This window comes from Oreochromis aureus, linkage group 3 (assembly GCF_013358895.1).
Source record: "Oreochromis aureus strain Israel breed Guangdong linkage group 3, ZZ_aureus, whole genome shotgun sequence".
NCBI classification, from domain to species: Eukaryota; Metazoa; Chordata; class Actinopteri; order Cichliformes; family Cichlidae; genus Oreochromis; species Oreochromis aureus.
In genome coordinates, this window is record NC_052944.1 from 70137939 (window position 1) to 70161881 (window position 23943).

Here is a 23943-nt window from a genome sequence, read left to right on the forward strand (position 1 = left end):
CACATTTTAATTACAGCTGTGCAGAGACACACTGATGACTGACTGGAACACTATGATTCACATTTTACATTAACACCATCCTCACACATGGTTTATATATGGCCACCAGAGGGAGACGTTGGACTTTATGTACTGACATACTAACAAGCAGCTCATCAATGATGCTTCCACAGTTTGACATTAAAATGAATAAATTACTTGGTTGTATTTTTTTAAGCTCACATCATCTCTTTCCAAAGCCACATCAATGATGCACTGAAATACTTTTAAGTGACAACCGGTGATCCTACAATCTGACCTGTTGTTTTAAACTTACTCCCTGATGTTAAATGTTGGGTGTCATAAAAACATCTACAAGTCAGCACCTCAGAATCAGAAATCCTGTTCAACAGGATCTCATAAACATCTTGGAGTATGAGAGATGTTTGTCGATGGTCATTTGTACACAAATGTTAAGCAATGTGGCACTGATTGAAGTGTTCAGTTTGAATTTACTCTTAGTTTGAGCCTCACATTTAAAACGTCATCCAGTCTTGCTGTTTCCAAATTTGGACCATCTTTAAAATGTAACCGATGTTTACACCCTCAGTGTAGACAGCTAGAAATAGGCAGTGGCTGTGTCGCATAATAAATAAAACTTGAACAAACTAAGATTTAAAAGATTAGTGTGTCATATGTAGCAGCTGTTTAATTGTTTGAACAGACTGTAAAACAGCTGGAATCAACACCTGCACATTTGGAACACAGAGGCTGATATTTTCATCTCTAATTTGTCAGGATAGTTACAGAATCACCACGGCACTGAAACTCTACTTTTCTTTGACAAACTACCAAACTAATGATTTCCTGTGGGTTTTTTATGCTAAGAGATTATTTATGAAGATTTTGCAGTTTAATGTGAAAATTATGAAGGAAGCACAAAGTTTCTCTCAGTCTCGCTACATTTTGACATTATTCAGACACAAGGATAACATGCATACTCCACACAGAAAGACCCCAGCTACATGGTGGATTCAAATCCAGAACCTTCTTGTTATGAGGCAACACTGCTAACCACCATCCCGCTCACAAAATCAGCAATGATAATATAAATATTTGAATATATTTTATGTCATTATTAACTTTACTCTTATTTCCTTTCATGTTTGTTGGACCCAACTCTCATTTCATGGCAGGGATCTGATTTATTATTAAACTTTTGTTCTCTTGTGTGTTTCTCATGTGGTTTATGGAACGCCAGGACTGCCATAATGAATTAAATAAATACACCAGTAAATAATTTATTCAATGTGGCAATAATTAATTAAAATCAGAAATAATTAATTACATAAATATTTACGACACATGTAATTAATTATTGACACATTTAATTATTTATTTATTTCACATTTTAACTTTCTCTGTATACCTGATATTTGTGTTTTAAAATAAATGTCTGAAAGTTGTGTGCAGCTGTTGATGCCATTTATACCTGTGCACGATTCAGATATGTTTTTACATTTTTAACATGTTGCATTTTAATAATTTTGGATGGCATTGTCTTTGCCTCCAGTAACACTGAGAAATCTTGGAGTCATGTTTGACCAGGATACGTCTTTCAATAAATGTTTTAAACCAATATGTAGACCTGCTTCCTGTCATTTGATCGGTAGCTCTAAAATTACAAAAATCTATTTTTAAAATGATTTTGAGCTCAGATTAAGATTAGACTAAGTTAATGCTGGATCAGGTGACCCTGAATCCTGCCTCAGTAGGACAACAGGGCTTGGCTGCTGGGGGATTCCCGTGATGCTTTTAGTTTCTTTTTCAGTCACTTTTTACATTTCACCTGTATTTACACACTCCTACAGTAAGTGTGACAAACATAGATTACAGGTCTGAACATCTGTCTCAGCTGTGGGCAAAAGGTGACAACCAATAAAATTGTAAATGGGAGGGAACAGCAGTTGTCCTCCACCCACCAGTCTGTTAGTAGGTCAGCAATCACTCCAGCCGAGCCTGCACAGGCAGACAAAACATCACCTGAGTAGCACAGAGCAACAAACTGTTCACCATACACATTTATAATCTAAGCCATCTTGAGCCTGAAATATATATATATATATATATTTAGAGAGAGAGAGAGAGAGAGAGAGAGATGCACAAGGTAATTAGGAAATGACACACAGGAGGGAAGCACATTGCAGCTGATTCACATGATGGCAGGGAAATGCAAGCTGAGCATAGTGAAGTCCCACATGGATCTACAAAGTAAACCAGGAAGTTCCCAGAGAGTTTAACAGAATATAAAATCACAATAAAACTAGAATATGAGAAAAAAATATCAATAAAGAACACAAATACTAAGTTAACGACCCAGGACAGTGACAGCAGCCAATCCCAAGTGTGCATCTGCACGCTTGTTTGCATTCGGACAGCAACCAAAGACGGGGGTGTTATCTTCCACTGCAGATGTGCTCCCTCACAGTCCCTACAAAATCCTAACTACTCCCTCTTTGGAAGTAAATACTGTATGTGTCAGAGGGATGCTAGAATGGAGACAGTAGCAGTAAATATGTCCACTGGAGTCAATGTCTGTGTTTGGTGTGACAGTGGATTTGACTGTTGTGCCAAAACACAGACAGTGGCTGCACTGAGCTTTTTGCATTGTTTTCAACACTCTGGCTCTTTGCTCTTTGCACGTTCGCACTTTGCTCCTCTCCAGGCCACAGGGTGGTTTCACCCTGTCTCTACCTCCATCGACACTAAAAATACTATTTGAGTTTGACTTTCTTGCCTGTTGACTTTCAGAATTAAAAAAAGAAAAGAAAAGAAAAAGAAAAACTTCCTGTAACTGCTGGACCTGTCCCGACCTGTTAGAATGACACTTCGTGTTCTTGTTTACACGCGCGGTTTAACGTCTCTCGCTGTGCCAACTGCACACTCCTTTTTCCCAAGTCATCCAAGACATCATGCGTTCTCCATCAAGATAGAGGATAAATTTTTAGCAAAATCAGAAACGAATGGTTTTCCTTTTGTTTATTCAGATCCAGCGAACTTGAAAGTGTTTATTCTGGAGGAGCGGTTAGAAAACACGTGTGACATGTTTCACACTGGCTTTGAATTTGATCTCACACAGTCAAGTTTTAAACTCCGGTTCGTTACTCTCGGATAATATCAGCACGCGGGATTTTTAAAAACAAAGATTATTGGACTTAAACGTGGACATGGCTGCAGGAACATGTGCCTCTGTTTACTCGACTCTGCTGCTTGCTGTCGTCTTTGTGTTCGTGTCTGCAGGTGAGATTTAACTGTTGGAAACCAAACAGCGAACAAGTAACATGAAGAAGAATAAAGAGTTTCAGAGTGGTTTACAAGTGTAGAATATGTCCCCTAGTATGTCCTAGTTAGACAATGTTTCTGTTTTGACGTGAATATGCGGTTTAAGTGTTCATTAAATAAAGTTTGCTTTAAGGCCCCCGCTCATCATCGGGGCATGTTTTTTGTTCTGTGGAACCTGCAGGAAGTCAATTGAACGTCTAAGCCCTAAAAATATTGAAATAAATAGTCTTTGTCTCCAAAAAAAACTTCAGCTTCCATTTAAAATGAGCTCCTTATTTATTCTAAATAGACTAGCTCTTATATAGTAATTTCCTACCTGTGTAGTCAAATCACTTTAAGCATGTGTCAATCAGCAGTGCTTTATATCTGTTTTATCTCTGCTGTCATATTTATTCACACTCCTGCTCTACCTCCTGAGCCACAGCCACTCTAAACTACAACTATCATCAGAGTTTGAGACAGTTCAAGCAGCAAGACTTTGATATTAACCTGAGGTCAAAGTGCCCACAGATAATGAGAAGTAGCCCTTTAATAACATGTGTTATCAAAGTCTGCCCTCTGATGTCTTAGCAATCAAGAAAAAAAACAGATGTACTTCACATCATTAAAATAAAAATAATTAAGTCAAATGTCAAAGACAGTAAGCAGCATATTAGAAGTAAGTAATTCTTTTTGTGATTCCACTGATGTGGCACACTTTGTAGTGTCCACTAAATTCTTCCCAAGCGTGCTGGTTTCTGAGGCTCCTCTTTTGACCCACAGTGTCCTCAACATCAGTAGGAAAAAGTTTTTTGAGTGTCTTGACTGATCCTCACTCTCTCACTCTGCTCTGTGTTGTTTCCTCTTTCAGACCAGAAAAACATCACAGTTCAGTCTGGACAGAACGTCAGGCTACCATGTCAAGCTCCAAATGATAAAGGTTCCATCAGAGCTGTAGCTTGGACCAAACCTGCCCAAATAAAAACACAAAATAAAAATGTCTATTTCTATCGAGATGGGCGAGTTGATCCCGAAGAGCAGCATCCATCTTTTAAGAACCGGGTGGATCTGCAGGACAGACAGATGAAAAATGGAGATGTGTCTTTGATTCTGAACAATGTGACGATTAATGACGCTGGAACATACGAATGTAGTGTTACCCAGAAAAAAGAACTCAACCCTTACACCACTACTATAACTCTTGACCTGGACGTTATTCATTCTAGAGGTGAGTTATGAGAGTTCAGTGTGTCTGTGATCAAAGTTGAATCTGCTTCCTGGTTGTTGGATTCTGTTCTTCACTTATCACCTACCTCACACCTGTTTCTCACCTCCAGGTCAGACAGGAGGACACACAGAGGATGGATCTATTGGACTGATAGTCGGTCTGTCAGTTTCTGGTCTGCTTCTTCTTGCAGTTGTTTTTTTCATCCACAGAAGAGGTAAACAACAACCAAGTCAGGTTTCATACCAGCCTCCTGCTGGAAAGTAGTAGGTTGAAACTTTTCCAGAGACAGGAAGATGATAAGATGACAGACATTTTCAATGCTTAACATCCAGCAGGCCATATCAAATGTTCGGTTCTTGTTTTGATTTTACATCTTAAATGATCAGTTTGCTGTGGTTCTATCTGTTGGACTGACAGTTGGTCTGTCTGTCTTCTTTTTACTTTTGAGGGGTTAAAACAAATGAGTCAGAATCTGTACAAGCTCCCCAGAGCAGAGTAAAATGAGTTGGCTAAGTTAGTCATAAAAAGATCAACAGTCTAAACCAACCACTTTGATAACAATTTATTTTGTTCCTGCTATACTTTTTTTTTACATTTCTAAATTAGGATTATCTTTACATTTCCTTTCACATAAGTACAAAGTCTGACTGTCAAGAAGTCCTGCACTAAAATCCCCTAAAGTCTCAATTTCATTATTTGTGTTTTTAAACAGCAGGAAAATATATATAAATATGTTTAAACATTTACGCTCCAGTACTAAAATACAAGCTGTATTTAATCTGGTTTATTGTGTGTATATTTGTGTGATATATACTGCATCTCTGTGTACCTTCTGCGTTGTGATCAGAGTGCAGTAGATAATGTCTGACAGCAGTTTGAAGAGCAAATGGATTCTGTTCTGTTCTTCACTCATCACCTACCTGACAGCTGACACCTCACACCTGTTTCTCACCTGCAGATCCACCAGTAGGGTGAAGTGTAAGTGGTTCTTTTGAACTGGCCGTTGGTCTGTATGTTCCTGTTGTGCTTCTTGTTGCTTTTGTTTTTTAGCCACAGAAAATGTCATTTAAAAAAAAGCAGTCAGTGTTCAAACCAAGCTCAGTTTTAATGAAAACAAAGATTATCTGAAGACAGACAGACTTTAAAGATGTTGAACATTCAGCGGCACATTTCAAATATCTAAAATTTTAATGTTTTTTGCATTTCTCTCAAACATCATGTCAAGTCTGCCTGCAGCTTTATGACCCATAGTTTTTGTCCACCTTCAGAGTTTTAATATGGTTTGCTCAAGTTAAACTGTATTACGCAGGAACATTACTCTATGTTCTGCTGTGTTAGAATCAGTGAACCAAGTTTATATTCTTTGTAAAATATCATTTATATTTTTGTTATGCCTTTGTGGAAAATTCACAAGTTCACTTTGACCCAAACCCATTGTACATATATGCATATTATGTTGTGTTTTTCAAATTAAATATCCAGTGTTGTGTATGTTGCAGTGTTGGAATCAGTGAGTGTTGGTTTCAGCTTCAGGTTCAGCAGCTGTTTGTGAGATCAGGATGGGTTTGACTCATCATGTTCAGTCAGCATAAATACACATGCTGACTAAACCAACTCACAACACAGACACAAAAGCATGTCACAGTGTGTGGAAAAATCACTGTGGATTATAGAAGGTGATAATATGACAGCCACAGGACTGGCCGCGCTGTTGGTTTTGTCTTTTCATCTGCGTAACATAAGTAAAGTTGCATATTTGGGAAGACCTCATTGGTTTTGGTGTGATTGTTGGTTTAGTCAGTTCCCTTCACACACCAATGACTTAGGCTGTGGTGTGTTAGTAAATCAAAAAATTAACTGCCTGAACAATAATGTTCACTTGGATGGGTTACAGTGAGTGATTAGAGGGACTGTTGTCCAACTTGCCATTCTTTGTGAAGTTGATTTACCTGATTTTTAACTGGTTTTGAAAATGGCTTCTGAATCAGTGCTGGAATGAGTATTGATTTGCTGCTATATGAGAAACATGAATTGAAATGAACAGAAAAATAAAAAGGAAAATGAAACTGAAACTTTTCAGTCTGGTATTTCGTGAAATCTAACTTCCCCTCAGGAGCTTCTGAGAAATAGACTCCTCCATAAACTTGGATCTCAGTCATGTAAAGGCTTTTTTTTTTAATTCCAGCTGTTGCTCTCACTCTGATCACAGCTGCTCCATCAGAGATGAAGGACAAAGAAAAACTAAAACATTGTAAAGTACTTTAGATCAACTTATCATCTTATAGTGAGAGATTAATCAGACTAATGTACAGTGAATAATCTGCACTGAGACACTTTAAGATTGTTTAAGATTTGAGTGCAAGGCTGAAATCAAATAGTCAGAACATTTTCTCTCTAAGTGGACGTCGATGTTGCTTTAGTGTTATTTCATGCAGATAATGTAAACATGTATGAATATCTATAACATTAATACCCAGGTAAACAACTACAGTCATATTTCTCATCCTGTTGATCCACTTCATCCAAACTAGGTTAGACTACTACAACCTTCACTTTAACACATTTTAGTCTTTTTATCTTTCCAAAGCCAATGTTGCAAAGTGCTTCACAGAGGAAACAACTTTACATGGAGAAGGTTTTAATAAAGTAGAGTAACATGTGCACAGGTTTCCGTCCAGACAGCGAGTGAAGAGGGGCTTTCACCCACAGTCGTGCTCGTGTGTCGCTGGAAGATGATGACCTATGAACCTGTTGAATACTGATCGTTTGACAAGTGGTCCGGATCAAGGTAAGAAAGCAACAGTGGATTCACCAGTGGAAAAGAAAAACCACAATAAAATTTTTAATTAAAAAAACAAAAACAGGATGAAAAACACAGACGGGGAATTTTAATTTATTTTAACACTCAGTTTCACTTCAGCTCTTTGTGTGTTACTGCGCTCTCAGACTGTGGGCCTAATTGTGGTTCCCAGAGTATTTAAAAGTTTAGTGGGACAGAGTCACCAAATGGTGACGCTGATTGTTGGAGTTTTCTCTGCATTATTGTAAGGTCCTTACTTTACAATATGAGGCACTTTGAGCCAAGTGTTCTGATTTGACACAATATAAATGAAACTGAATTGAGTGATGGCCCAAAGACTGCACAAGGAAGAATGACCCACAGTCTGGTCGTACCATACACTCCACCAACTACACATGCATGCAGCATCCTTCAGGTGGATTTCAAAGAAGTATAACGTCTAATTTATGGTCCACAAATGTGTAAAATAGTAAATAATCTGATTCTTGTAAAGTGTGTTTCTGCTCTCCTGCAGCACTCAGAGCACTTTATATAATATGCATCATTCACCCAAGCAGTTTTGTCTATGCCTAAGTGCTTTCTGTCTAATATTCATAAATTCATACTCCAATGGATGCATCAGAGAGCAACTTGGTGTTAATATCTTGCCCAAAGATATTTGACATGCAGACTGGGGTTCAACCATCAACCTTCCAATCAGTAAGTGACCTGCTCTACCTCCTGAGCTACAGCCACCCCAAGTGCACATTTCTGTACTGCTGTTCCATTCGGACAGCAACTGAAGGGGTGCTATCATCCACTGCAGATATGCTCCCTTGCAGTCTTACAAAATGCTAACTGAACGTCACTGAAAGTAAATACTGTATACAAAGTTGTGCCAAAGCACAGACACAGGCTGCACTGAGCTTTTTGCATTGTTTTCAACACTCTGGCTCTTCACATGTTAGTACTTTTTCTCCAGGCCACAGGGTGGTTGTGTCACATATTGCTGTCACTGCCTACATTGACACTAAAAAAACTCTCCCACCACCGTCGTGTTACCTACGCTGAGCTGTAAATTCTCCTTAACGCCTCGATTGCTCTCATTATAGACTCCACCATGGACACCTGAGAACTCTACGGCAAAGCAGTCCTTGAGATCTGTTTGAGTTTGAAGTATCTCCGCTTCAGTCACAGGATGTTCTTGTAATGACTCTATGAATGCCTGGAGATCCTATATAAACAGCAGAAACACTTCAGATTCCTCTGCTTCTTCAATCTCATCCAGAGTACTTTCTGCCAGCCGAATCAGAGCACGTCAGGACTGCCCTTTAAAACCCACCACTATTGGTTCGCTGCACTTAAGACACTGGCCCACCTTGGTGAGTTCGGGTTTCCCAAGTGTCCACAATGCTGTTCTGATGTCATCCTGTAGTTGTTCCATCTTCGAAAGATGTTAATTCAACACGTTCTAGGATTATGTCCTGAGCAGGAAATATACTCTTGGCTGGTGGCTCGCCAGATGATGTTGCACACTGAAGGAAGACAAGGTTCATTCAGGTGCACATTGATGTTTGTTGCTCTCAGCAGTTCTGTGTTACTGATGGCTTCCATTACAATAACTGGCCTCCATTACTTTTGCATAGGATTATTTGTAATCAGCCTTTAGAAAACAGAGTAAATGACAGTAAACAATACACAACATAAGATGTACCAGCTGGTTTAGCAAAACATTTCTGATAATTTTAACTTAAACCAGCAAATATTTTTCTCCATCATATTTTTGATGGTACAACACTTTGCAAAGTCTAATGTAGGATTCTAGCACACCCATGTTGCCAGGTTCATCCACAGATAAGCTGATCTAACTCTCTTATTTGGACACATTAATGTCACATTAAGGAATTACACTCAAAACATATTACTTTACATAAACGTATGCAGTGGTCGTATACTGCTTTCACCTGAAACACAGCAAAACAGCAGTTCTTTGTTACTGACAGCTTCCATTACAATAACTGCCCTGCATTACTTTTGTAAGGGATTACTTTGCCAGTCTCTCATTTTTCTGAGCCGCCACTGCCACCTGCTGACAAAACTAAATATCACCCTAACACTACATCAGGTGGGAGCAAATGCTTTTTGCTCTGTGATACAAACTATTCACAACAAAAGCAAGAAAAAAGTGTGTGTGGGGGGGTCACAAACACTGCGGGCTGAGAGTTGTTGACAGTTCAAACATTCAGGGCACCACACCTACAGGCAATTTCATTCTCTAATCCAGCATGTTATTGTTTTGTAGGAGAAAAACCCATGCAGGTACAGATATCAAATAAATACCCTGTCTGACCGGACTTTTTCCTGTTGACTTATAGAACAGAAAACAAAAAGAAAATCAAACCTTCCTGTCACTCTTTGGCTAACAGCAGAGCTCCAACATGTTCACACATGCTGTGTACAGGACCGGTCAGACTGATTTTGTTTGTGCTTTCAAGACTTTTTAACTCCTTCACCACCGTCGAACTGAGGAAGCGAACAGTTTCATCTTCATTAAGACTTCACAAAAAGTGGTGATGCATATTTATAGGATTTAAATCGCTCCAAGAATTAGATAAACATTTTAACCATGGTAAAAAAAAGTTTCATGTTTTTGTGTTAGGTAGTTTTAGTGTCAGCCCACTCAGTAAACACGCCACATCATCCCTGCTAACAACAACACCACATTCACGTGCATGTTAGGCAGTATTTGACTCATTTGCTGCTGCGCTTGTATCTCAGCTGTCTCACAGATAGACCACATAAAAGCACTGTATGATGCACTGAGAGAGTACAGTTACTTCAGCTCTCACTGATGTTATTGACTCAGAAATGTGCGACCCTAAAACATTAATACTCTTTCTTTCTCCTTCATTGGATTTATTCCACACAAAAACAAGTGAACCACAGAGAGCAGGCTCACACTCAAGGCATTCGGAAAGTCCCTTATTTTCACTTTTTGTTACAAATCATCAAAGTCCCCTCTGAGATCAGATTGTAGTAGTAGCACTGATACTTGCTAAGTCTCTGAGCATTTCCTCTTTATTTATTTTTATCTTTCATCAGTTCTGCCTTCTAACCACAGCTCATGTAACAGTTGTGTAAGTTGTCTTAGAGTCTGCTCTAAGTCTTGTGTGTATGTATTATATGCTGACTGAAGTTTCTATACAAAGATAGGTCGTGTTGTGTTCTAATTTGAGACAATATTGTGTTAGGCATGATAAAGTATGACATAAATCTAATATTTATTCTTTGACTTTAAGCCCAGAGTGAACACTGTAGGTGTTTAGGCTGTTTTGACTATGTTTTGGATCGATTTATATCTGGCATGTGATTCTGGAGTATGTTGTGTTTTCTAGTGTAGCTCTCCTGTTTGGTGGCTTTTGGGAGGCTGTAGAGCAGGTTGTTAACCAACTGGATCAGCGTTTGATCTCCGGCTCCAGCAGTTTGCATATTTAAGCATCTTAGGGTAAGATGGTGAACGCTGAGTTGCTTCTGATGCATCGATGTGAATTCGAGTCTGTGTGAATGTTAGAGAAAGTGCTGAGGTTTAGAAAAAGTGCTTGTGTGATGGGGTGTAGTTCTCAGTTAGAGTAAAACATGTGCAACATAATAAGCAGTTCCTTTGAACAAAGGGTGGTAGGCTTTTGCTGTGTCTATAAGCGTACCTATTCTGTCAAAAGCAGCACATAACAGAGGGATGATTAATGTGGTAACTAAAATAAAGTGTAAGAGCAGCTCTGATGTAATGTAAGTGTTTCTCAGTAAGACGGTTGAGAGATATGAGAGGAGCTGAAGGAGAATCAGTATGTGTTTTCACCTTTAAACCTTAAAGCTGCAATCTGAAAGGAACTTCACTTTGGTTCGAACAGAGGGAAATTAACAAAAGTCTTTCGATCTTTGCACAGCTTGACACATTTTCACTTCATGTTCTCGTTTATATGAAAACAACTTGGCAGGGAAAAAAAAAACTGGGCGTGTTCTGGGTATTGCCTGCCCACTGGCAGTTTAACGGCTGCTCCTGTTTGTTTTCCCTAAGCTTCATGTGGAGCTCGAGGGCGAAGTTTTAGAGGAAAAAAACAGATACGGGACTTTTTTGTGATAATTCAGGCGTTTATTCAAGATGAGCGGCTGAAAGAGATACGCGTTTCACACTCGCTTTGAATTTGATCTAACGCAGTCAAGTTTTAGACCCCGGTCCAGTTATTCACGGATAATATCAGCAGGCGGGGTTTTAAACGGACAAAGATCATCGGACTACAGCGCGGACATGGCTGCAGGAACATGTGCGTGTCTGTGCTCGACTCTGCTGTTTGCTGTCGTCTTTGTGTCCGTGTCTGCAGGTGAGATGTAACTGTTGGAAACCAAACAGCGACTATAAGCAACATGAAGAACACGTTTCAGAGTGCTTTACATGTGTACAATATGGTATAATGCAAAATCAATACACATAGTAGTTTATCGTTGCACTATGTTTTTGTTTTAAAGTGAATATGTGGTTTAATTGTTCATTAAATAAAGTTTGCTTTAACCCCCACACACACACACACACACACACACACACACACACACTCCCTCCCCCCCTCATCACACGGGAATGTTTTTGTGGAACCTGCAGGAAATTAAACATGTAAGTCCTAAAAAATAAGAAGACAAAGGTCTGTGGAGTCTTTCCAAAATGATCTGGTGCTGATATTAAAACGTCTCTGAGAAAACCATCAGCTTCCATTTACCATGAGCTCCTTATTCAATCTAAACAGACTAGCTCTTATGTAGAACTTTTCTATCTGAGCAGTCAAATCACTTCATATATGTCTCAATCAGCAGTGCTTTATGTCTATTTTATCTCTGCTGTCATATTTATTCACACTCCTGCTCTACCTCCTGAGTCACAGCCACTCTAATCTACAACTGCCATCAGAGTTTTTGACAATTCAAGCAGCAGCAGGACTTTGACGTTAAACTGAGGTCAAAGTCACCACAGATGATGAGAAGTAACTCTTTGTGCTATCAAAATCTGAGATTTTTGGCTTTTCAAACATGCCCTCTGATGTCTTGGCAATCAAGAAAAAAAAACACAGATGTACTTCACGTCATTAAGTAAAAAATTAAGTCAAATGTCCAAGACAGTAAGCAGCATATCTGAAGTAAGTAATTATTTTTGTGATTCCACTGATGTGGCACACTTGGTAGTGTCCACTAAATACTTCCCAAGTGTGCTGGTTTCTGAGGCTCCTGTTTTAACCCACAGTGTCCTCAACATCAATAAGAAAAATGTTTTGGGGTTTTTTTGAGTGTCTTTTCTGATCCTCACTCTCTCACTTTGCTCTGTGTTGTTTCCTCTTCCAGACCAGGAAATCTTTACAGTTTTGTCTGGACAGAACGTAATTCTACCATGTCAAGCTCTAAGAGATAAAGGTTCCCTCAGAGCTGTAGCTTGGACCAAACCTGACCTACAAAATAAAAATGTGTATCTGTATCGAGATGGGCGATTTGATCCCGCAGATCAGAATCCATCTTTTAAGAACCGGGTGGATCTGCAGGACAGACAGATGAAGGATGGAGACGTGTCTTTAATTTTGAAGGATGTGATGATTAATGATGCTGGAACATACGAATGTAGTGTTACCCAGAAAAAAGACCTCCCTTACACCACTACTATAACTCTTGACCTGAGAGTTATTATTCCTAAAGGTGAGTTATTAGAGTTCAGTGCGTCAGTCATCAAAGTTGAATCTGCTTCCTGGTTGTTGGATTCTGTTCTGTTCTTCACTTATCACCTACCTGACACCTCACACCTGTTTCTCACCTGCAGGTCGGGCAGTCCTACCAGTAGGACGAAGTGTAAGTGGTTCTTTTGGACTGGCCGTTGGTCTGTATGTTCCTGTTGTGCTTCTTGTTGTTGCTTTTGTTTTTTAGCTACAGAAAATCTAAAGAAAACAGTCAGTGTTCAAACCAACCTCAGTTTTGTTTTGTTTTTTGTTAATGAAAACAAGAAAACAAAAATGATCTGAGGTCAGACGAACATCAAAGATGGGGAACATTCAGCTGCAGATTTCAAACATCTAAAATTTAAACATATTTCACATTTCTCTCAAACATCTTTGTAATATCTGATAACAGCTTTATGACCTACAGTTTGAGTCCATCTTCAGTATTTTAATATGGTTTTCTCAAACCAAGTGAAACTGTATTATATTACTGTATGTTCTGCTGTATCAGAATTAGTGATTTTGCTGTAGTTGAGTTTACATTATTTGTAAAATATTACATGTGAAGATATATATATATGTATGTGTGTATATATATATATATATACATATACAACATGTGACAACATGTGACAGTGTGAGTTTGGAAGAATCACTGTGGATTATAGAAGGAGATATTATGACAGCCACAGGACTGCTGACCTTGGTGCTTTCCTCGTCGGTTTTGTCTTTTCATCTATAAAATGTGGGTAAAGTTGCATGCTTGGGAACACCTCATTGGTTTTGATGGGATTGTTGGTTTAGTCAGTTCCCTTCTCACACCAATGACTTAGGCTGTGTGAATATGTAAAAAATATTATCTGTCTTGACAATAATTTTCAGCTGGATGGACTAGAGGGACTGTTGTCCATTTTTGTTGAAAACTCATACTGTGCATGTTCCTGATTTGTAACTGGTTTTGAATATGGCTTCTGAATCCGTCCAGTTCTTACAGACTGCTGAACACTTTGTTTTTGTGGTAGTTTAGGAACACTGATTGGAATCACAGATCACTTTTAGTCCAGATGATTTGGTTGATGTTTGGTTTCACTTTATATTAAATAATCCCTAATCTGCATTATGGTTGTTGTGCTGTTTCGTTTTTGTTTCATGTTTTTACATTTTATATACTTTTCGGTCGAGTAGTAGGCATACACTGATTGTCGGTGTAGAATATTAAATCATGCAGTGTGTTATAGGGAAGTAATTTGGTATTTTGCCTTTTTTGGTGTTGGGTAAAATCAGAAATCTTTTTGTTTGTCTGTTTGTTTGCTTGCTTTTTTATTTTGATTACCTGATTGGTCTTTGCTTTGGTTGTTGTTGTTGGGTAGTTTTGGGAGGGGATGCGGGGCAAATTGTTGCAGGAGTTGTACTCATAGGCACTTTAGTTCAGGCACATAAGCCTGTACCCCACTACTACCCACTCGGCTCGACATAACTCGACTGTGCTTTTTTTTGGCCATTTACAGCTACAACTGAGTACCCATCAAATGACACAACGTCATAATTTCTCTTAAACCAAGTCAAGCCAAGTTGATTAGCTAACAGTGGAAACTAGGCGTTAGGCACTTCGCTTGGTTTCCATAAATTTCAGATGCTATCACCTGAATATTTTAATTGAATAATTCAGTTATTTCTGAACTCACTGCAGAACTCAAAAATGAGACTCATGTGGAGAAAAGTGAAATGCAAAGACAAAGTTACAGCAGGCACCTTGTCCCTTGGAGCTCTGTAGCTGCTGACAGAGTTCCTCTTTAACTAGCTGGGACCAACAGCACATGATGGGTTTCACTCTGAGTTCTTTTATATTTGGTGTAGAAATTCAGACTCGTTCCTGGTGTCTGTTACACTGAACCAAGGAGTGAAGGTGTTGGATTTGGTGGCCTCAGGATCAAATGTTTTGATGTGGACTTCATTGAGCTATAACCTCCAACGTTCAGTCATGGAGTGGTTTGACCAAATTGACTTTGGAGTGAGTGAAATGCTAAGTTAATGATAGCTTGCTTGGTTATCAAGCTGCAATCATACCCTGTGTAGGTGCCTTTGTGATTTCTTAGTTTGTGCATCCACAATTCTCATCGCTATTCTTCTCGTATGTAGTGACAGTAAAAACATTTCCACCAGAGACACCAATCAATCTTACATTGTAGCTCCTGCAGCCTCTGTGGTCCACAGATATTTTAGCCTCTGAGATGACACGTAACAGAAACAGAAGCACAAGATACCTGCTTATGGTTAGCCATCTAAAAAGTATTATATAAAGTTTGATATACTCTGTATTCAGTTTTAGTTGATTTGTCTTTTTGCAGCACCAAATCACATAAGGAGTCATTCAAAGAGTCATGTTAGCTCAGCAGGATGTGGTTGTGAAACACATGAGTGCCATGTTGTGTCTCATTTCACATGTCTCTGTTAGTTCCTCTTTCCAAGTTTTTTTAACTAGTTGCAAAAAATTCCCCTTCTTAAAAAAGGGGGAAGAACAGCTAGGTGACAGCTATTAACTTTGGACTATTTTTTAACTTCAGAAAACATAATTAATCCACCGTCAGCCAAATGTTACTCAACCTAAAAATATTTGCTTGACAGATGTTTTTCACTAATAGTAACAAAAAGAAATATATATATATATATATATATATATACACACACACACAGAGTGAGGTCAATAAGTATTTCATCACCCTGTGATTTTGCAAGTTCTCTTACTTAGAAATCATGAAGGGGTCTACAATTTTTAGCATAGGTGCATTTCCACTGTGAGAGACAGAATCTAAACAGAAAAATTCGGAAATCACATTGTATGATTTTTGAGCAATTCATTTGTGAATTACTGTGTCAACTAAGTATTTTATTACTTGCTTATCAGCCAGATTTCTGACCCTCAAAGACCTGTTATTTTGCTTTCAAATAGCCCAGCTACACTCTGCTCATGATTCTAAATTAGTAGCACCTGTTTGAGGTCGTTAGCTATCATAAAGACACCTGTGGACCCCACAATCAGCCAAAGTCTAAGTAGCAAAACCAAAGAGCTGTCAAAAGACACAAGAGACAAAACTGTAGACCTTCAGCTGGAAAGGGCTACAGGGGCAATTGCCAACAGCTTGGTGAAAAAAGAACAACTATTGGAGCAATTGTCAGGAAATGGAAGAGGCTAATGATGACTGTCAATGTCCCTCGGACTGGGGCCCCACGGAAGATCTCTCCTCGTGGGGTTTCAATGATGCTAAGAATGGTGAAGAATAAGCCCAGAACTACATGGGAGTCCCATGAAGAGAGCTGGGACCATAGTTTCCAAGGCTACTATCAGTAATACACTAAGACGTCATGGTTTAAAATCTTGCATCGCACGGAAGGTTCCCCTGCTTAAGCCAGCCCATGTCCAGGCCCGTCTGAAGTTTGCCAAGGATCATCTGGATGATCCAGAGGAGTCATGGGAGAAAGTCCTGTGGTCAGATGTATATGTGTGTATATATATAATATATATATAAAATGTTTTTTCTATATTCTGTTTTCTTTTTACATCATATTTTCTTTTGGTTTAATAAATGTTGAATGTCTACATTTCCAACGAAGAATGAAAATGTTGTGTTGATAACCTGGCACTGTTTTGGGGTCTTGATTGGTCTCAGATGGATATTCTATGTCTCAGTCTAACAGCTATAATATAACTACGTTTTGTATATAAGGGTTTAGATTGTTTTTATAATGTGGTTTGTGTATGTTGTTCATTGTGTTGCTCATATATTGTGTTTTTACATTCTTGTGCTTGAGAGACACCATCGACTGGAACCAAATTCCTCGTGTGTGTTTTCACATATTACTTGGCCAATAAATGTGATTCTGATTCTGATATGGTTTTCTCACACCAAGTTAAACTGTATTACACATGTATATTACTGTATTTCTGCTGTATTAGATTCTGTAATTTTGCTGTAGTCGAGTTCATCTTCTTTGTAAAATATTATTTATATTTCTGTCATGCAGCCTTGGTATGTATGGTGGTATTGATTTTCGTACTAAAAAATACTAGCTACCAGGTACCACCACCTGATGGAAAACCCTGAAAACCGGGTTGAACCAACCCATGTAGGTACTAGGTACTCCAGTAAAGACTGGGAAATGTATAATGAAAGAGTCACACTATACTGCAAAGCTAATGATGTGAAGCAAGATTTTAAAAAGTCTCCAACCTCCTCGGTCTAATGTGAGGAAACACAATATACTTCATACTAGGAAGCTCAGAAAACTATCCAGCAAGACATTTTGTGAAATTTTTGAGATTTTGCCAAATCACTTGTAGATAAATCCCTGGTTATGACAGAAAGGTTCAGAATTCATAATATGAATTTGTCAAAGAAAGGGAAGGGAAGGAAATGAAGTTTATACAGGCCTGTCTCCAAAAGGAAGTGAAAGAGTTGAGCAAGAAGTTCCTAACTATCCATAATGGATTGTACCAATGCAATCATCTTGTGTTTGGCCTTGCCTGGGCAACAGCCAAGAGTTTTTTCTTTGTCTTCTCTCATGTCTCTCTTCCCCTCTGTTTTTCTTTCCCTTCCTTTCTTTCGCTCTCCCTTTCCTATCCCCAGTCATGTCTGTCCCACCTGAAATAACTTAAATGGACCAATACAGCAACGCTGTGATGATCCACTTGGTAAAGTAAATCTGTTTGGCATGTTTCTTGGCCTTCAGACAATTATTCTGATGGCTAAAGAACCAAACGGGACAGCCAATAAATGAATAAATGGAATGCCATAACCAAGTGATCGGCATAGTGTACAGGAACATCTGTATTGTAGACAAACAGAAGAAGGCGGTAGTGATCGATGTAGTGGTTCCGAATGACAGAAAAATCAGGAAGAAGGAACATGAGAAGCTCGAGAAATACCTTAGAGAAGAGATTGAGAAGATGTGGAGGGTGAAGGTAACAGTGGTCCCAGTGATAATCGGAGCACTAGGTTCAGTTCAGTCACTCCCAAGCTAGGCGAGTGGCTCCAGCAGCCCCAGGAACAACATCGGAGATCTCTGTCAAGAAGAGCGCAGTCCTAGGAACAGCTAAAACACTGCGCAGGACCCTCAAGCTCCCAGGACCCGAGCTTGAAGGATTGACTGTCCGCAGGGGCGAGCGGACTTTCCTATAAAAAGGAAGCTGACACACGCAAGACTTTATCAAAGGTGTGAGCGTCACATCAGATGCCTTTGTGTCAAAGTAGCTGAAAATAAAACACAGAAAAACATGAAGGTGGTTTTCCTGGCCTGAGATTTTATAAAAATATTCTGCAGTACATCAAAAACAAAAGAAAACCATTAATCAACATATGAACATTAACTCTGACGTTACAGCGGTTTTATTAGAGACACGGCTAAGCGTTTTGTATTTTGCATAATTTTAAAAAGTTTAAATTTGTTCAGTATTGAACGGCAGAAATTAGGTTTTCTTTTCGGAAGTATGTAAAAGGGGAAAAAACAGACACAACGCTGCAAACAACGGTAGACTTGTGCGTAACAAGCAAGCGAATAATGCAGGAAATACTTTTTTAGACCGGAAACTGTTCTTGAAGTACAGAGAGAGAGAGAGAGAGAGCAAAAGTCAGAGTGAATTCATGACGATGTTTATGTGAAGCGTAGTTTGGATCTTCTTTTGCTGCTGATTCGGTCAATGTTGTTTGGAGAGAGATAAAACTAACAGCTTTAGACAAAAAGGCGCAAAAAGGACGTAAACGCTAACTGCACGTCTTTTGAAGTAAATGCTGTACATGTCTGAGGGATGCTGGAATGGAGAAAGCATCACTATATATGTCCACTGCTGCAACTTTCTGTGTTTGGCGTGACAGTGGATTTCACTGTGGTGCCAACCCACAAACAGTGGGTGCAGTGTGCTTTTTGCATTGTTTTCAAAACTCCGGTTCTTTTTATGTTACCATTTTGCTAAAGATAGCTTGAGTTGTTTAAAGACAGACTGATTTTAAGACATTTGTAGGGAAGCTGACGGTGCTGAAGCACTGCTTGGTGGATAATACAGGGCATATCCGAGTACCAAACCAAATAATATCTATTCATCTATATTGATGTTTGTCTGGCATTTTCCAGCCATCCTTTAATCTAACTGTCATGGGGCGAGAGATGCACCCTGGACAGCTCACCAGACTTCCTCAGAACTCAGACAGACAGACAACCAGTCCCACTAACATACAGACCTACAGCTAATTTAGAATCATTATTTAGTCCTGTTTTTGTTTTGTACTCCTTTTTCCCTGTTGATTTGTAGAATATGAAAAAAAGAAAAGAAAAGAAAAGAAAGAAAGGCTAAACTTCATGTCACTCTTTGACAACAGCAGAATTCCCAACATGTGTTGTGTGCGGGACCTGTCTGGGCCTGCTAAACTGCAACAGAAACAAAGGACCAAGCCTGATTTAGTTTGTGCTGTTTTATCTCCTTTACCACTGTCAGATTTAGGAAGAGAAGAGGTTCATCTTTATGAGGACTGTACAAAAATTGGGGGGACAGATTTGTATAGGATTTAAATCTCTCCAAGAATTACATAAACATCTTAAATGTGATAAAAGAAAAAGTTTCACATTAGGTAGTATTAGTGTCAGTCCACTCAGCACTCACATGATCACCGGTAACAAACAACACCACATCCACGTGCATGTTAGGAGGGCGATGTTTGCCTCATTATCTCTTGCTGTCTCACAGATAGACCACATGAAAGCACTATATGATGTACTGAAAGAGTACAGTTACTTGGTAGTGAAGTGCAGCTCTCACTGATGCCATTGATTCAGATATGTGCAACCCTACTTTAACACTCCTTCATTTGATTTATCTGATTTTTTCTACACAAAAACAGGTAAACTCCACAGAATGGACATAGCTGCTGTGTGGAGTGACTCACACTTAAATCATTTGGAAAGTCCCTTGTTTTCACTTTGTGTAAATTGTCTGATAGTCTGCTCTAAGTATTGTGTGTATCTGTCACAGTGGAAACTCGTTTATATTGGTTTTATTTTGATTTTTTGTGTTTATTTATAAGTGTAGTTTTATTTGCATGATTTTATTCTGTTTGTATAGCATGTTTTTAGTGTGTTATTTTACATTGTTTTAATCCACTGTGGGTTAGCTGGGCATGGGACAAATTAGCCAATAGGGATCACCTGCTGAGGCATGGTGTGTCCAGAGGTGGCCTATCAGCTAAAGACCTATTAAAAGGAAGTGTTGTGGAAAATTTATCAGTAACCTGCAACACACCCAGTGAGCTTGATTTGAAGTGGGTTTAATAAACACATTGCAATGTGGAGAGAACATCCCAGTGAAACACCAGGACCATCTCTGAATTGTGGCCACCGCCCTTACATCTTATATACAGACACACAGACAAAGCACATTCCACAACGTCTTACCCCCCTCTCACGGGGGAGGGGCTATACCTCCTCCCTCACAGAGAGAATTATGACTTTGTTTTCTGCTTGGCCGTCACCTAAGGATTTACATCCCTGATAAGCAGAAGGAGTGCTACTATGTGTTTAACGTCTCCCATTACAATGGCCTCACTGTGTTAACATTCCACATGCATGCAAACTAGTGACAGGAGTGCTCTTACTATAGTAAAGGGACAAAGTGATATTACTATAACTAATGTGATATGATTAAATATGTGATTAACACATGAGAAAAGAAATCTCCCACCACAGAGGCTAGCTGAGCACTGGAGGAGGAGAGGCCCCAGATATGAGGAGGAATACATGAAGGCCAGGTGGAAAAAGAGGGACCCGCTGCCTGATCGTGGGGGTGCGTCGCTTTATCTGGAGACGGACCGCTGAGCTAGATGTGGCGACCCTGACAGCAAGAACGGCGACAGTAGGAGACAATTCGTGTGATTAGCAGCAGGCAAAGGTATACCTCTACCTGCATTTGTAAGAAGTGTCTCCACTGTTGTTCACTCGGTGCAGCCGTGTTGGGAGAGACACCAGCTGGGGAGGATCAGAAAGATAAATACAACATCATTGTCATCTCTTATGAAGTCGGTGTCTCAGAAAAACTCAGGAGAGTCTTCTCCAAACACGACATCCCAGTGTACTTCAGACCCAGCAACACACTCAGACAAAAGCTTGTCTGTCCTAAAGAAAAAACTCCTAAACACAAACTTAACAACGTGGTGTATGCTGTACAGTGCAGCGAGGAATGCCCAGACCTCTACATTGGAGAGACCAAACAGCCACTTCACAAGTGTATGGCACAACAGAAGAGCCACCTCCACAGGACAAGACTCAGCAGTCCATCTGCATCTAAAGGACAAAGGTCACTCTTTCGACGATGCCAATGTTCACATTTTGTCCACTGTGAGCGACCATCTTTGAACAGAGGTGGTGGTTTACGACACCAACTGTCTGCCATCTATAATCCAGTTTTGAGATCCCTGCCAGATGCTTTAATGCCCACACACATCCTGGGCCATCTGACCTCAGGAAGTCACATGATAGCGTGAGGCTCGGTTTCACAGCGCATTCACCTGCAACCTTGATTGTGACCTATCAAGGTGTGACCTTTTCACACCTTGACTTGTGTGATCAGGTAGAGGATCAATATGGGGTTCTGGACTAGCTGCAGTCGGCTCACTGTGACCAAAGACTTATGAGGGTTGTAGGTTTTTCCTGTGTCTATGAACGTACTTATTCTGTCAAACGCAGCACAATAACTTATAAAGGAGTAGATAATGTGGTAACTAAATAAAGTGAAAGTGTAAGAGCAGCTCTGATGTAGTGTGAGGGTTTCTCACGGAGACAGCTCAGATCAACGAGAGGAGCTGAAGGAGAATCGGTGTCTGTATATTTATAAGGGACATCATTAGCTGTGTGGGATGAAAGAAACTTCCCATTTGGTTCGATCAGAGGGGAAATCAAACAAAAGTCTTTCGATCTTTGCACACTTTAATATTTTTTCACTTCATGTTCTCGTTTACATGAAAACAACTGGCAGAGAAAACACGCGTGTTCTGGGTGTTGTCTGCCCACTGGCGGTTTAACGGCAGCTCCGTTGAGATCGAGGACAAAGTTTTTACAAAAGAAAAACAAAAAAAAGAGGGACTGTTTTGTGGTAATTCAGGCACAGGGAAATTGAAAGAGTTTATTCTGGCTGAGCGACTGAAGGACACACGTGACATGTTTCAAACCTTGAATCTGACCTCACACAGTGAGATTTGAAACTCCGGTCCAGTTATTCATGGATAATATCAGCAAGCGGGATTTTTAACAAACAAAGACGGTCAGACTCAAGTGCGGACATGGCTACAGGAACATGCATTTCTCTCTGCTCGACTCTGCTGCTTGCTGTTGTCTTTGTGTTTGTGTCTGCAGGTGAGATTTAACTTTTGGAAACCAAACAGCGACTATAAGCAACATAAAGAAAAATAAAGAGTTTCAGAGTGGTTTACATGTGTACAATATGTCATCGTATGATGTCCTCGCTAGACAGTGTTTTTAAATAAAAAAAAATTAAATTAAATTAAATTAAATTTTAAATTAATTAGAAGTCTAAGCTCTAAAAAAATATTTTTTATAAACGGAAGACAAAGGTCTGTGGAGTCTCTCCAAAATGGTCTGCGCTGATATTAAAATTTCTCAGAAAAAAACCCATCAGCTTCCATTTAACACGAGCTCCTTATTTAATCTAAACAGACTAGCTCTTATATAGTACTTTTCTACCTGAGCAGTCAAATCAATTTATATATGTCTCAATCAGCAGTGCTTTATGTCTATTTTATCTCTGCTGTCATATTTATTCACATTCACACTCCTGCTCTACCTCTTGAGCCACAGTCACTGTGATCTACAGCCATCATCAGAGTTTTAGACAATACAAGCAGCAGGACTTTGACGTTAAACTGAAAGTCACCACAGATGATCAGAAGTAACTCTTTGATAATATCGAAATCTGAGATTTTTGGCTTTTCAAACATTCCCTCTGATGTCATAGCAATCAAGAAAAAACACAGATGGACTTCACATCATTAAGAAAAAAATTAAGTCAAGACACCAAGCAGCCTATTTGAAGTAAGTAATTCTTTTTGTGAGTCCACTGATGTGGCACAGATCAGAGGTGAAGCTGCTTCCTGGTTGTTGATGTTTGTTTGTAAAGATGTTGTTGATGAGACTTTGTAGAAAGCAGCTGGTCTGAGTGATGTGATCAGAGTGCAGTAGATAATGTCTGACAGCAGTTTGAAGAGGAAATGGATTCTGTTCTGTTCTTCACTCATCACCTACCTGACAGCTGACACCTCACACCTGTTTCTCACCTGCAGGTCACACAGGAGGACACACAGAGGATGGATCTGTTGGACTGAAAATTGCTCTGTCTGTTTCTGCTGTGCTTCTTGCTGCTGCTCTTGTTGGTTTTATGATCTACAAAAAAAAGTTAAAACAATGAAGGATTTTTATGAGACTTCAGTGTAGACTAAAATGACTGGATAGAAAAGCCAAATGTTACTCAACCTAAAAATAATTGCTAGGCAGATGTTTTCACTAACAGTAACAAAAAGAAATGAAAAAAAAGATTATATTTTTATATTAAATGTTCTTTCTATATTCTGTTTTCTTTTTGCATCATATTTTCTTTTGGTTTAATACATGTTGAATGTCTACATTTCCAACAAAGAATAAAAAAGTTGTGTTGATAACCTGCATTGTTTTAAGGTCTTGATTTGTCTCAGATTGATGTTCTATTTATTTTTAGCTCAGTCCAACAGTTAAAATATAAAATCTTAACTGTTCTAAGAAGTCTAGGAACTGTAAGTTGTTGAGCTTATAGTAATAAAGTAAATACTGTGTCATTACCTTTTACTATCATTAATAAG

At 39.1% G+C, this 23943-nt stretch overlaps 2 protein-coding genes across 2 annotated transcripts; both read left to right on the forward strand.

Annotated features, from left to right (window-relative positions):
• Positions 1-2826: 2826 nt before the first annotated feature.
• Positions 2827-6600, forward strand: LOC120437454 (coxsackievirus and adenovirus receptor homolog). Its single transcript, XM_039608039.1, has 3 exons — positions 2827-3279; positions 4172-4528; positions 4638-6600. Exons 1-3 carry the CDS (start codon positions 3207-3209, stop codon positions 4790-4792), a joined length of 585 nt encoding a protein of 194 aa, XP_039463973.1. The 5' UTR covers positions 2827-3206; the 3' UTR covers positions 4793-6600.
• Positions 6601-11355: 4755 nt separating this feature from the next.
• On the forward strand, positions 11356-16943 carry LOC116328095 (hepatitis A virus cellular receptor 2 homolog). Its single transcript, XM_031749799.2, has 3 exons — positions 11356-11686; positions 12693-13037; positions 13159-16943. Exons 1-3 carry the CDS (start codon positions 11614-11616, stop codon positions 13260-13262), a joined length of 522 nt encoding a protein of 173 aa, XP_031605659.2. The 5' UTR covers positions 11356-11613; the 3' UTR covers positions 13263-16943.
• The last annotated feature ends 7000 nt before the right edge of the window (positions 16944-23943 follow it).